The sequence below is a fragment of the Schistocerca piceifrons genome, chromosome 7 (assembly GCF_021461385.2).
Source record: "Schistocerca piceifrons isolate TAMUIC-IGC-003096 chromosome 7, iqSchPice1.1, whole genome shotgun sequence".
NCBI classification, from domain to species: Eukaryota; Metazoa; Arthropoda; class Insecta; order Orthoptera; family Acrididae; genus Schistocerca; species Schistocerca piceifrons.
Window position 1 is genome coordinate 301,747,433 of NC_060144.1, and position 16,170 is coordinate 301,763,602.

Sequence of the window (16,170 nt, forward strand, 5' to 3'; positions counted from 1 at the left end):
TCCATCTATCTGCCTGTCCGACTGTTAAAACCCCTTCTTTCTCAGAATGGGTACATATATCACGTTGAAATTTACGTCACATACTATGGTCTACGGCCCCATCTCGGTGTGATAAATTTAAGCTTCTAAGTAAATGCAGTCGAAAGATGCTCACTCCTCAAAATCTACAGGGTACTTACCGATGAGCAAGAATCTTTAAATTTGGCAAGGAGCAATATTTTACTGGAGTAGTAACGGAAAAATCTGAAAATAGTTAATTTTCAATTATATCATATTAAAATTTTTTTCCATTTGTTATCCATCTGTCTGCCGTCTGTTAACATCCCTTTTTCGCAGGAATGTGTAGAGACATCAAATTGGAGTTTGTATCAAATACTGAGGTCTATGGTCGCTTGACGATGCAACTAATTTATGTCAAATATTTTGATACTCTCAAACTCATCATTAAGTGCCTGGTAGAGGGTTCATCCAACCACCTCCAACCTTTTTCTTTACCGTTCCACTTTCGAATGGCGCGCGGAAAAAACGAGCACTTAAATCTACTCTGATTTCTCTTATTTTATCATTATGATCATTTCTCCCTCTGTAATTTCTGTGTGGATGATGTGTTCTTTGCTTTTATGCAGCGGATCTACAAGCCATATATGACTATTGTTTAAAATATTGAACATGACCTTCTATACTGCAAGAGATTTGGCTGATTTTTACCTTTTCATCACGAAGCCAACTGCTGCTTTTGCTTCTGGAAACAGTTTGCTCTGACTGCAGGATTTACCTAAGTTTATGTTAATGGCATAATCTGTTGACCGTTACCAACTAGACCGTAGATTAGCTTCAAATTCCCATATTGATGTTGTTGTTCTGCTCCTTGTTCAGTCCACAATACAAGACATCCGTCTTTATTCTCTATTTTTGTTCACGCATAATCTCTACTTCGCTATGCAGTACGAGTCGCTTCTGTGAAAAGTAAGTCGAAACATTAAAATCAGTAGTTGTTTGCTGAATGCTTGAATGGTCTCTAAGCCGAGAACCTCCTTTCAGTGAGTTCCCTGTGTATGTTTGCAAATCATTACCAAGCGTCGCAGTTAAACTAGAACAACTGTTTCCGAAGAAACTTGTGTTAAGTGCGACCTACAGCAGCCCCGTTTCGTCCTCAAATTGACCCAGAAAATCGATGGCAGGCGTAAGTACACGGAACGACGCTTATATTTCTGCACTGTGTACGGAGCACTCGTCAAACACGACCTCTCTCCGGAAACATGCGATGATGTAGTGCGGGCATCTGATAAAATATTTCCAGTCTTCTTCTCTATGAATAAAAGAGAGATATTCAGGGACACGTAACTAGGGTTGCCAACTTTACAACACCCCCAGTAAGAGACAGTAGCGACAATTCCAGATATTTACGCCCATGAGCCATTATTTTGTTAAGGAAAGGACATGCACAATTTAGTAACCAGAAAGCTTATGTTAATCAGTTTAGTGTACAATTCGGTTTTAATAACTACGAATGTAAATCTACAGAACTTATTTAAATACTTACAAAACTTTCGAGATGTTAAACAATGAACACTAACATACCTCATTCTAGCATGAGGCTAATCTCTTAAAAGCCGTAATTACCTATTTCTTTTGCTTTGGTTAGGGGTTTCTTGTCGTTTTTCGCAATTTCGTTAATCTCCTGACAACTGTGACTAAAATCACACATTTCGCCTTGAACGAATTGTTATTGACACGTGCTAGCAACGGTTATTTCTTTTCTCATGTTTCCAAATTAATACAAAGACGTTTAACTCACGAGGTGAACGAGGCCTTATTAATTCGATGTTAATCTTATTCGTACAATAAACAACTAACGTCGAGTGTCGGCTGTTGACGATGGACGTTATAACGAATCTTTCCTTACTGGCAGATAAAAAGAGACAGCAATATTTAAATTAATGAAAGATAAGCTATGTATGAGCATGGGTTTGCCTCGAGAAAGACATTACAAATGTGATGGCACGATGTGGTTAGAAATTTTACACATATCCATATACAGCTAATGTTTTTATAATATTGAATTATTGTTACCTTTAAACCTGTATGCCATCGCTGTTCTATTCTTCCGATGTACCAGTCCTTGGTACGAGGGGTGTTTGAGTCTGTGCGAAAATAAAAACTACTTACGTGTTTGGGGTAAACCTTTTTTTATTTTTCGACAGTCTTCTTTTAGACTTATACACTTCGTCCAACGATTTTCTAGTTTGTTGATCCCTTTCGAATAATAGGAATTGTCCAAGTCTGCAAAATAGCTATTAATTGCTGCAATCACCTCCTCGTTTGAATAAAATCATTGTCCCACCAGCCATTTCTTCAAATTGGGGAACAAACAGTAGTCCAAGGCAGTCAAGTCTGGAGAATAGGGGGTATGTGAAACGAGTTGGAATCTTATTTCCATTAATTTTGCGACCACAACTGCTGAGGCGCATTGTTGTGATGGAAAAGGATTTTTTTGCGGTCCAATCGCCGGCGTTTTTCTTGCAGATCAGTTTTCAAGCGGTCCAATAACGATGAATAATATGCACCTCTAATAGTTTAACCCTTTTCCAGATAGTCGATGAGGATTATCCCTTGCGAACCCTAAAAGACAGACGCTATAACCTTTCAGGCCGAAGGAATGGTCTTCGCCTTTTTGGTGCAGAATCTCCCTTGGTAACCCATTGTTTCGATTGTTGTTTGGTTTCGGGAGTATAGTAATCTATCCATGTTTCGTCCACAGTGACAAAACGATGCTTAAAGTCCTGCGGATTCTTCCTGAACAACTGCAAACCATCCTTGCAACACTTCCCACGATTCCGTTTTTGGTCATGTGTGAGCAATCGCGGAACCCATCTTGCGGATAGCTTTCTCATGTCAAAATGTTTATGCAAAATATTATGTACCCGTTCATTTGAGATGTCCACAGCACTAGCAATCTCACACACCTTAACTCTTCTGTCATCCATCACCATATCATGGATTTTATCAATGATTTCTGGTGTCGTAACCTCCCCAAGGCGTCCAGAATGTTCAGCATCACTTGTGCCCTTATGGCCACTCCGAAATTTTTGAAACCATTTATAAACTTTTCTAATTGAAGGTGCAGAATCACCGTAATGTTTATCAAGCTTCTCTTTAGTCTCCTGATGTGTTTTGCCTTTCATAATGTTTAATCACCACACGAAATTTTTTTTCGGCCATTTTTTGACAATCATTCGACTTCCTTGATTCACACGAATGCCAAACACAAAGAAATAGACCAATATGGCTGAAACTTGGTGTGCGTTCTTTCCAAAGATGCTACTAAGTAAACATGACCTCGATACTCGCTGGTGGTGCCATCTCTCGGACTTTGCACGGACTTTTCAAATGCTCGTCGTAGCTATTTAGCGTCGTCGCTGTTTGAAGGCTCGTTGACCGTGAAAATACAGTTATGAGTTCCATGTAGAAAGTGGTAATAAATATTCGTTTGGATTTCTTAAAAACCAGATCCACAGGTTCGACTTGTCGAGGATAAAATATTTAAACGAGACGACACGATGAGCACACTATCACTTTGCCTGCAAACAATGTGAGTAAAATTTCCAATGCATCTACCTGAAAAACATAAAACCATTAAACAGCTTGAGTATGATGATATGAAAAGGTTTATTACAGAAACTGCTGATATCGGTGGTTATGACTGAAAATTGTTATTCCATAAAGACATCTTTATTCGACACTTTCTTTGAGTTGTCAAGGCTGTACGCTAGGTTGGTTAGGAAGGAGTTGAAGTTTATGATGTCTGAAGATGAGTATAATCCCGAAACGCGTAACATGTTCTAATAAAAGAGTCAGTTGAACATATCATGACTTAATTGCGATTGTACAGCATTGGTTGCCAATTATTAGGTTTTGAAGTATTGAAATGTCCCTGACGGTTTTGTTACTGAGGTGACGTCCAATGACTAGTTAATTTTCGAAGTCACTGAGATCTCCTAACCGACCTTTTCTGCTCTTAATGCCTCTCTACCGGCAACACAGCACTCCACTCCACTCCCCAAAACCTTTTGCGCTGGCGGGTCCACTTCTCGAGACAGCTAGCAGTCAGTTGCCCATTATATACTCGTTTCCGGATACCTCTGATCAGACAGTGTGCATCTTGTTTGATACTGCATTTAATTTAGTAATCAAACCGGAGGAAAGTTAGGATGGTTGCCCCTAGAACTGCCCGTGACCTTGTTGCAGACTCATCCCGGCTGCTGTTCGCCACTTGGTGGATTTTCATCACACTGCTGACCTCCTTCTACACGGCCAACCTCACAGCTTTCCTGACGCTGTCGCGCTTCACCCTGCAGATCACTGACCTCAAAGACATATCAACTAAGAAGGCGCACTGGGCGGCGCAGAAGGGCAGCGCAATGGAGTACCTCGTCTATGTGAGTAATCGCTCTTTTCCTCCCAAAAAACATATTAACTGCACTCATTAAATGCGATGTTTCACAGCACAAAGTATAAAACGAAATCTACATCAATAGCTACGCTGTCAAATATAACGGGGAGAATATTCCTTGCGAATGTTATTAAAGCATAGGTCAGCTTCATTACAGTTACATGCTGTCAATTTGTGTCATCAGGAATGTTTTCATCCCTAATTACTCCAGTTGGGTTTCGTTACATTCTTGTAGCTTAATATAGGTCTCCTATTCTTTGGTTGTCAATTGTGTTTCCTTATTTTTTTCTTGCTTAGAAAATCAGCTAAACAAATCCTAGACAGAGCTGTCATCAGCTCGAGGGTTGATGTTATTATGGCTTCCTTTGCACACTGTGTGGTTCTTTTTGGACACAGGAGCGAGGAACGGATGCTTTCATGAGCAGAGGATTTGGATGTTAATGTATTCCACATCTGATATCAAAAAGTAAAAATAAGTTGCAGCGTCAGTTGCTAACAGTAGATTTGAAAGTAGAAATATTTACAGATACAAAAGATTTATAAATCTGTTACTCCTCAATAAAATGTATATTCACAAGATGTGGTGCCCTGGCCACTGAAAGCCTGTAAATGTTAATCAACTGCCAGAGACACAAAATGGGCTCAGTGAATGAAAATTCGAACTTAAGAACACCCGGGCTGAAGCTCCCGACAGCGTTGCTTGTATCTCATGGGCAGCGGCGTAATCGTTCGAGGCAGTACCCCCGTGCCGCGACGGTGGGCAGTAGCAAACGCGACGGCGTAACTGGCGGCGGGCGTATTTTGAAGTGCGGCCGACCGGATACCACAGAGCTGAACATCACAGAGTGTTAGAAACGCTTCTTTTGGAAGTGGTATGCCGTTGTCATATTTCGATCTAGAACTAATTAAACCAGCCAGTTACAAGGGGAGTGGTACGTGAAACATATAAATTATAAGATTATTTGGGCCTCCAAACTTTGACTTTTTGCTATTTTGTCTAAAGCTGACATGGTGAGACGGTGGCTGTGTACAATTAATGTAGGTTGATTCTTACAAAGAAGAAGACAGCAACCAGCCGCTATTAGTGGTTGCTGTCTTCTTTTTTTGAAAAAATCAACCTACTTTGGTTTTTACCACTGGGCCACTGAGCCAGTTTGACGCTATTGTAGATGGAGTAATTGAGCTGTTATAGAGTAATAATCTATCTTCACTTTCTGCGTTCCTTGACACAAACACAGAGGGCGTTCAAGTCGTTTACCCACCTTTCACATAGACACCTATTTCTTACACCGTTTTTTGTACAATGTAGAGTAGGTTTTAACATTAACGGAATAGAGATACACCTCATTATAAATATCTTTGTAGATTGTAAAGAAACTATACAGGGCTCCACACAATCTGTACAACAAAACGTCTTCCACTGACTCAAATAATTAAATTATACCTTTGCCCATACTTAACTGTTCAACATTTATGATTTACAGTGCTTCACCCTCGGCGACAAACAGAAATAATAACTGAGACAACTTCAGATGTAAAACGTAGGATGGCAAACAACTCTCAAACTAGGATTATAACACAGAACTATGCGTTAGTCTACTACTACCAGATGGCTACCACAACATACTATAAAAAAGGCTCTATCAAATTACCTCCGCATGTATTTTAATAAAGTTGTTGTTGTTCTGGTCTTCAGTCCTGAGACTCGTTTGATGCAGTTCTCCATGCTACTCTATCCTGTGCAAGCTTCTTCATCTCCCAGTACCTACTGCAACCTACATCCTTCTGAATCTGCTTAGTGTATTCATCTCTAGGTCTCCCTCTACGATTTTTACCCTCCACGCTGCCCTCCAATGCTAAATTTGTGATCCCTTGATGCCTCAGAACATGACCTACCAACTGGTCCCTTCTTCTTGTCAGGTTGTGCCACAAACTCCTCTTCTCCCCAATTCTATTCAATACCTCCTCATTAGTTATGTGAACTACCCATATAATCTTCAGCATTCTTCTGTAGCACCACATTTCGAAAGCTTCTATTCTCTTCTTGTCCAAACCATTTTTCGCCCATGTTTCACTTCCATACACGGCTACACTCCATACAAATACTTTCAGAAATGACTTCCTGACACTTAAATCTATACTCGATGTTAACGAATTTCTCTTCTTCAGAAACGCTTTCCTTGCAATTGCAGGTCTACATTTTATATCCTCTCTACTTCGACCATCATCAGTTATTTTGCTCCCCAAATAGCAAAATTCCTTTACTACTTTAAGTGTCTCATTTCCTAATCTAATTCCCTCAGTATCACCCGACTTAGTTCGACTACATTCCGTTATCCTCGTTTTGCTTTTGTTGATGTTCATCTTATATCCTCCTTTCAAGACACTGTCCCTTCCGTTCAACTGCTCTTCCAAGTCCTTTGCTGTCTCTGACGGAATTACAATGTCATCGGCGAACCTCAAAGTTTTTATTTCTTCTCCATGGATTTTAATATTTGTTTCCTTTACTGCTTGCTGAATATACAGATTGAATAACATCGAGGAGATGCTACAATCCTGTCTCACTCCCTTCCCAACCGCTGTTTCCCTTTCACGTCCCTCGACTCTCATAACTGCCATCTGGATTCTGTACAAATTGTAAATAGCTTTTCACTCCCTGTATTTTACCCCTTTAACCTTTAGAATTTGAAAGAGATTATTCCAGTCAACGTTGTCAAAAGCTTTCTCTAAGCCTACAAATGCTAGAAACGTAGGCTTGCCTTTCCTTAATGTTTCTTCTAAGATAAGTCGTAAGGTCAGTATTGCCTCACGTGTTCCAGCATTTCTACAGAATCCAAACTGATCTTCCCCGAGGTCGGCTTCTACTAGTTTTTCCATTCGTCTGTAAAGAATTCGTGTTAGTATTTTGCAGCTGTGACTTATTAAATTGATAGTTCGGTAATTTTCACATCTGTCAACACCTGATTTCTTTGGAATTGGAATTATTATATTCTTCTTGAAGTCTGTGGGTATTTCGCCTATCTCATACATCTTGCTCACCAGATGGTAGAGTTTTGTCAGGACTGGCTCTCCCAAGGCCGTCAGTAGTTCTAATGGAATGTTGTCTACCCCCGGGGCCTTGTTTCGACTCAGGTCTTTCAGTGCTCTGTCAAACTCTTCACGCAGTATCGTATCTCCCATTTCATCTTCATATACATCCTCTTCCATTTCCATAATATGGTCCTCAAGTCCATCGCCCTTGTATAGACCCTCTATATACTCCTTCCACCTTTCTGCTTTCCCTTCTTTGCTTAGAACTGGATTTCCGTCTGAGCTCTTGATATTCATACAACTGGTTCTCTTCTCTCCAAAGGTCTCTAATTTTCCTGTAGGCAGTATCTATCCTACCCATAGTGAGATAAGCTTCTACATCCTTACATTTGTCCTCTAGCCATCCCTGCTTAGGCAATTTGCACTTCCTGTCGATCTCATTTTTGAGACGTTTGTATTCCTTTTTGCCTGCTTCATTTACTGCATTTTTATATTTTCTCCTTTCATCAATTAAATTCAATATTTCTTCTGTTACCCAAGGATTTCTACTAGCCCTCGTTTTTTTACCTACTTGATCCTCTGCTGCCTTCACTTCTTCATCCCTCAGAGTTACCCATTCTTCTTCTACTGCATTTCTTTCCCCCATTCCTGTCAATTGTCAGAGTCCACATCTGCCCCTGGAAATGTCTTACAATTTAAAACCTGGTTTCTAAATCTCTGTCTTACTATTATATAATCTAACTGATACCTTTTAGTATCTCCAGGATTCTTCTATGTATACAACCTTCTTTTATGATTCTTGAACCAAGTGTTAGCTATGATTAAGTTATGCTCTGTGCAAAATTCTACCAGACGGCTTCCTCTTTCATTTCTTACTCCCAATCCATATTCACCTACTATGTTTCCTTATCTCCCTTTTCCTACTCTCGAATTCCAGTCACCCATGACTATTAAATTTTCGTCTCCCTTCACTACTTGAATAATTTCTTTTATTTCATCATACATTTCATCAATTTCTTCATCATCTGCAGAGCTAGTTGGCATATAAACTTGTACTACTGTAGTAGGCATGGGCTTCGTGTCTATCTTGGCCACAATAAGACGTTCACTATGCTGTTTGTAGAAGCTTACCCGCACTCCTATCTTTTTATTCATTATTAAACCTACTCCTGCATTACCCCTATTGATTTTGTATTTATAACCCTGTATTCACCTGACCAAAAGTCTTGTTCCTCCTGCCACCAAACTTCGCTAATTCCCAGTATATCTAACTTTAACCTATCCATTTCCCTTTTTAAATTTTCTAACCTACCTGCTCGATTAAGGGATCTGACATTCCACGCTCCGATCCGTAGAACGCCAGTTTTCTTTCTCCTGGTAACGACGTCCTCCTGAATGGTCCCCGCCCGGAGATCCGAATGGTGGACTATTTTACCTCCGGAATATTTTACCCAAGAGGACGCCATCATCCTTTAACCAGACAGTAAAGCTGCATGCCCTCGGGAAAAATTACAGCTGTAGTTTCCCCTTGCTTTCAGCCGTTCGCAGTACCAGAACAGCAAGGCCATTTTGGTTAGTGTTACAAGGCCAGATCAGTCAATCATCCAGACTGTTGCCCCTGCAACTACTGAAAAGGCTGCTGCCCCTCTTCAGGAACCACACGTTTGTCTGGCTTCTCAACAGATACCCCTCCGATGTGGTTGCACCTACGGTACGGCCATCTGTATCGCTGAGGCACGCAAGCCTCCCCACCAACGGCAAGGTCCATGGTTCATGGAGGGGGTTAATAAAGTATTATACGATAATAAAAACAACTAATTGTTCACATAGAACAACTAACAAGACGTATTTGAGATGTCACATTCAAGTGTAATTTAAACAAAACACTTTAGGAGTTGTACAATTAATCATGCTCTCAGCATGTAGATAACAAGCAGACGGCTGCACTTCTTTGTGCCATCAATAAGAAACCACAACTTATCATATGACGAGCATGGAAATTGTGCAGAATTTGTTGCTAACAAAAACACCTGAGTTCACCACTCACATACACACAGTACACGGTGTCAACCATAAAACGGCCATCGTGCAACCATCAGCTGCAAAAACACTCAGGTTGAAACGTCCCCTGAAAGAAATTTACGAATTACAGTGCTGGTAAACCCCTTACGTTATTTGATTTTCAAACAGCTGAGCAAAACTGAACGTACTCAAACATTTCTCTCTTTAATTATTCTGATCATCACTAAACTGACACACAATATTTTTAGCGCAACGCAATCTGACTTTCAATAATCCCTGCAAAAGAATGGCCGCGACTAACAATAACCTATACCTTTCATGAATCACTTACCTCACAAAAATCTTCGTTACTCGAACTACTGCAATACAGCGACCGCCAATATTGCCAGCTGAAATAAGTCAGTGATTTTCATACAGAGCGCTACGTGACGTTACCAACATAAAAACCTAGAGAGCCTACTTACAAGGTATTGCTCCTCTTGATATGAAGAAACCTCTTTTTTCACCTCGACTGGGATCGATGTCCGTCCGGCGGAAGAAAGAACCATCTGCATTGTGTCCACACAGCTACCACACCCCGTACGAACAGTAGTGACGTCCAGCTGACTGAGCTGCAGTACTCCGAGTGCTCGAGGCCCTCGCTCTCCGCACTGCTCAGAACTCGCTCGTTCGTCTCCTCGCAGAGTCTAGCTACACCTTCGGGCGCAGCCCGCCCTTCGGGTGTGTTTGTGCTACCACCTCGCTGCTCGCTGATTGCCGGCATGGCCCGGCGATGATGAATCAAGCCCGCTCACCCACCTACGGTCCTCACCAGGCGATGATATAAAGCTGACTTATGTTTCGCTCTGCGAACATTGCCATATGTTCTGCAACTAGAGCCACAAGCGGCTGCTCCAAGGTCACTCCAGTACGAGGTGCATTCAAGTTCTGAGGCCTCCAATTTTTTTTCTCCGGATTGGAAAGAAATAGAAACATGCGCATTGTTTTAAAATGAGGCCGCGTTCATTGTCAATATGTCCCAGAGATGGCAGCACTTTACGGCAGATGGAATTTTACCGCCAGCGGCGAGAATGAGAACTGTTTTAAATCCTTAAAATGGCGACGTTTTCCTTACTTGAACAGCGTGCAATCATTCGTTTTCTGAATTTGCGTAGTGTGAAACCGATTGAAATTCATCGACAGTTGAAGGAGACATGTGGAGATGGAGTTATGGATGTGTCGAAAGTGCGTTCGTGGGTGCGACAGTTTAATGAAGGCAGAACATCGTGTGACAACAAACCGAAACAACCTCGGGCTCGCACAAGCCGGTCTGACGACTTGATCGAGAAAGTGGAGAGAATTGTTTTGGGGGATCGACGAATGACTGTTGAACAGATCGCCTCCAGAGTTCGCATTTCTGTGGGTTCTGTGCACACAATCCCGCATGACGACCTGAAAATGCGAAAAGTGTCATCCAGGTGGGTGCCACGAATGCTGACGGACGACCACATGGCTGCCCTTGTGGCATGTTGCCAAGCAATGTTGACGCGCAACGACAGCATGAATGGGACTTTCTTTTCGTCGGTTGTAACAATGGATGAGACGTGGATGCCATTTTTCAATCCAGGAACAAAGCACCAGTCAGCTCAATGGAAGCACACAGATTCACCGCCACCAAAAAAATTTCGGGTAACCGCCAGTGCTGAAAAAATGATGGTGTCCATGTTCTGGGACAGCGAGGGTGTAATCCTTACCCATTGCGTTCCACTACGGTAACAGGTGCATCCTACGAAAATGTTTTGAAGAACAAATTCCTTCCTGCACTGCAACAAAAACGTCCGGGAATGGCTGCGCGTGTGCTGTTTCACCAAGACAACGCACCCGCACGTCGAGCTAACGTTACGCAACAGTTTCTTCGTGATAACAGCTTTGAAGTGATTCCTCATGCTCCCTACTCACCTGACCTAACTCCTAGTGACTTTTGGCTTTTTCCAACAATGAAAGACACTCTCCGTGGCCGCACATTCACCAGCCGTGCTGCTATTGCCTCAGCGATTTTCCAGTGGTCTCTCCTAAAGAAGCCTTCGCCGCTGCCATGGAATCATGGCGTCAGCGTTGTGAAAAATGTGTACGTCTGCAGGGCGATTACGTCGAGAAGTAACGCCAGTTTCATCGATTTCGGGTGAGTAGTTAATTAGAAAAAAAATCGGAGGCCTTAGAACTTGAATGCACCTCGTAGTGCTGCGTTCGACACAGTTAGGCACTCTGCTCGATATGCAAACAGCTGCAGGGTAATTACTTCTCGTGGGCAGCGAGCAGCGAAACTGCAGCGTAAACGTGACAACGCTACCGGCTATAGCCGTTCATCATAAGAATGAACCTGATGTAAACAAACAAAAAAGTGATGATTGGTCAGAAGCCGTATCACGCGTACACCGGTGTTGCTATGCTCTTGGAAGTAGGTCGTACTTATGTATTCGTTATCTTATTATTAAGTTACGTTAAATGAAACTTAAAAATATATTAACAGCCATCAACGTTTTTCTTAATCACGCTTTAGCTACGTAGTTTTTATTTCAGAAACCGTGTACAGTCACAGTCTTTGCAGCGTTGTGATCCGATTGTGGCGCTGTTAATTCGTAGTATAAAAATGCCTGAGACTGCTTTCTGTTCTGTATTGAATCACGAGCGTGGAACACGGTTAAAAAGTGATGAGAAATAGGCTGTTCTTAATATTTTTCAAAAATTAACGTAGGTAATCGGCTTTGAGGTTTTCCCAGCGTTGTATATAATGAAGCTGATAAACAAATCCACATTGAGCCTGAAGCGCAGTCCGCATAGTGATGGGGTGTGAACTAAATGCCGTTATTCGTACGTAGATTCAAACCTCTCCAGTACCATTTTTTTGTCTCGTTCAATTTGAAATATCCACATGTCGTAATTATGAAACTCATCATCATATTTTTGTGAATAAGGCACGTATTCTTGTTTCTAGTTACATATTGGACGCGAAATTCCTGTTCCCATTTCAAATACAAAGTCTTAATTATTGCCGTTTTATGGAAAACTGTTCAAAAAAGTTATTTAAATTAAGAAAAATTAATTTGATTTTGGACTGTGTCCATCGTTTTATACCACAAAGGTAGGTAAGTATCGTAGAAAGATGAAAAACAGTCATCTTCACAGCATCGATCACATCATACAAATGCTGCATTTTTACATTTGCTACTGTACCATCACAATATGAATCCAACAGAACTGATATGGAGCCATGGTGCGGGATTTGGCCCGAGAAGTAACAAGACTGCTAAGCTGCCAAACGTACTGGCACTAATGCACGCAGCTTTTTCACATGTCACTGCCGAACTCTGGAGGGATACAGAAAGGCTCGTCATTAGTGAAGCAGAGAAACTGCTGCGCCCGGTTGGCTTCGTGGATTTTGTTGTTGATAGGCTCGTTATCATCGTAGCAGGTGACACTTCCAGAACTGAAATGTATTTCTCGGATTAGGATAAGGAAAGAGCTAAGAGATTACGACTGACTGTAAGTAATACCTTCAGTGGCTTCAATATTTAACTATACAGTGAAATCCTACAGTACTCTCTTACGCTACAAACAGCTTATGCAGAAAAATTACCCTGTGGTTAAGTCAGGAATTTTCATCATTCTTGTTCTTAATTACAATAGAAATTTAGCTAAAAAGGATAACCTGTTGCAGCTTTCGTCTAGTCGTCTAAGGAGCGTATTGTGGGGGATTTGCCAACAATGCCATACGATCATTTCATTTTTTGCAGTTTATTATTTCATTCTGATTAAAAATTAAATGACATTCGAAGCTGTATAGCTCCTCTGCTCGTCTCTTTTTACGTGTGAACTGCAGCTGGCCACATCACTGCAGGCTAGCTGTACCAGCTGACCGCCAGTGCTGTCCAAGTTAAATGCGCCGGTAAAGCTGTTGTCCCGTATTATCGCTAAGTCGATGTGCGTGACGCACACCACTAAACGTACCCTTATTAGCGTCCTTGACAGTACTGGAGACAGCTTGGCTGCAATCCCACGTGAAAGTGAAATCCAATGAGGTTCCAGCAAACGCGGAACAATACACACTGCAATGTTTGCATCAGGTCTATTCTTATGGTGAACGGATTATAGCAGTGATATACGCTACGCCAGTATCGAGCTATAAGGTACCAGCAGCATAAATGTTCTCTTACCGTCACCTTGTTGTCGCACCAATCTGGGCTGTGGCGACGCGCCACAGACTTTTCCATCGCTACCGTTCCCAGCACCACGGCGGCGCTGGCCTCCGGAAGGTATTGCTTGTTCCACTTGCTGCCGTTAACTCCCTAAAACACCGTCGGTGCTTGCGACCAGCTCGGGCGCGGCGACGCTAGGGGAAATCACATGTCCGTTCTCTCACGGCTCCAGCACGACACTGTATAGAAAATGACACTCTGGAAGCGGGCACAAGTTGAAAGTCAGTGGACCAGTTCTTGTTTCCCACAACAATGTCTGTGTTTGTTCTCCTTTTATGTATAAATTAGGCCTTCAAAGTTGAAATAAGATACATCAGCCAAACCAGTATGACCATCTGCTTAATAACGCGCTGGTCCACCTTTGGAACTCAGTATAGCAGAGATGCCACGTGGAGTGCATTCGATAAGTCCTCTGTAGGTTTCAGGAGGAACTTGGCTGCAGACGTCTACGGACAGGTCCTTCAAATCCTGCGAATTTCAGTTGGATGTTTAGTGGATGACTTGTGGACACAAACTGGAACCCAATAGAGTCCCTCAAGTGTCCCATTGGATCCAGATCAGGCGAATTAGGTGGCTAAGACATCTACATTAGTTGACAGTATGCTCCTCAAACGGTTCTAGCGTTGTAAGATACGAGGGTTATTCCAAAAGTAAGGTCCGATCGGTCGCGAAATGGAAACGACTATGAAAATCCGATAAAGCTTTGCACAGATGTGTTGGGTAGTGTCTCTAGTATAGCATCACGTCGCTCTTCTCATTTCTGAGCTCGCAGTGAGTGCGTAAAGATGTCTAGAAAATAGTGTCTGCCGCCAAGTACGAGGGCCTGGTGAGAAATTTCGCCTGAAGCTATGCAGCCAACATTACATAACTGTCGTGCTGTTTCGTCTTCACGACAATTCTCAGCCGCATTCTGCAGGGGCAATGAAGATGCTCCTGCATCGTTTTCAAATGGAAATGTTAGATTACCCACAATACAGTCCGCAATTGTCTCCCTCTGAGTTTCATCTCTGGTCACATGAACCGCTGTCTTTGACGACAACATTTTGACACAGACAACGAGGTGTAGGCCAGCGTGGAGAATTGGCGGAAAGCACTGGCGGCTGCCTTCTATGATGAGGCTATTGAAAAGTTGGTACAACGCTATGACAAAAGTCTAAGTTAGAACGGCGACTACGTAGAGAAGTAGCTGAAAGGTGTAGCTAATTGTTACAAGTAAAACATTTCTGATGTTCACTGTGGTTTCAATTTGGCAATCAATCGGACCTTACTTTTGGAATAACCCTCGTAGATCGTTAGCCTGCTTAAACGTGCCACTGCCTTAGGGGAAGTCATGAAACTTGACGAGATGCATGTGGTCTGCAATAATATTCACAGCTATCAAGATGCCTTCCAGTCTCCTGGAAACCCAGATGATTGTCTATCATTGCATTACACTGCCCCCACCTGCTTGCGTCCGTAGCACAGTGCATGTTTCGAGCAGCTGTGCACCTGGATGATGATGTATCGATGTGAAAGTCCCTGTGTATAAAGTTACTCACGCCGAGAAAACTAATTGTGAACCAGCCATGCCTTTACAGCTTATGCTATAAATTTTAATGTACTCAACTTTAACGAATAACGCGATTTTTAAAGACAGTAGCTGTAAATTCTAAAGTGGAGATGTTCACAAACAATGTTTTAATTTGAATGGAAGATATGAAACGGAAACATTCTTTCGGTTAATTTATTCAACAAACATTTTCGTATCGACAGATTATGAAAGACTGTGGAATTGTTTACAAACTCTATATTATATAAATTCTAGTTGGTGTATAGGTATCTATTCGCAGAGTTACTCGATGAATGATAAAATTATGCCCTCCTAATGCTCATATCAGTCAGGACAAGAATCTCAAATTCGTTTACCCTAAACAAAACAGTCACGTAAACATACTGGTTAATCAATAATTTCAAACAATTAATACAGCAATGGTCGACCTGAGACAGGAGATCGTACAGATGTCTGCGAGTGTGGATCAAGAAATGCCCTATCACACCAATGCTACTGCTTAAGCTCCCTGTACTTATGCACGGACGGCCATGGTGTACGCCGCTGTCATGAGTTTGACTCTCCTGTAGAGGAGCAGAGAGCATGTTGCTGTTGCCACAACTCCAGACCAAAACGCCTTTCCCACTTCTAAAAAAGCTATCGCCGTAGCTTCGTCATCGTGACGTCAGTGACTAATTTAATAACGGTGTGTTTTTGTGTCCAGCACTATCTTCACATCAGAGGTCCTCTGAATATCGAAAGGAGCTCATGAGGCCACGCCACTATTAACTGAAAGCCGTGTTTCTTTCAGAAAGTACAAAAAATTCTCACTAAAATATGACAGACTGGCGTTCTCCTGCTGCTAGCGTGGCGCCACGGTCGCAGTTTGGCCACTGGGCAGG

The 16,170-nt window shown here is 42.0% G+C and overlaps 1 protein-coding gene across 1 annotated transcript in view; it reads left to right on the forward strand.

Moving 5' to 3' along the window:
• Positions 1–16,170, forward strand: part of LOC124805173 (ionotropic receptor 93a) — a 186,827-nt gene that overhangs the window by 72,523 nt on the left and 98,134 nt on the right. The window contains exon 6 of the mRNA XM_047265659.1: positions 4,249–4,439. Coding sequence (XP_047121615.1) covers positions 4,249–4,439 — 191 coding nt within the window. The remainder of the gene's footprint in view (positions 1–4,248; positions 4,440–16,170) is intronic.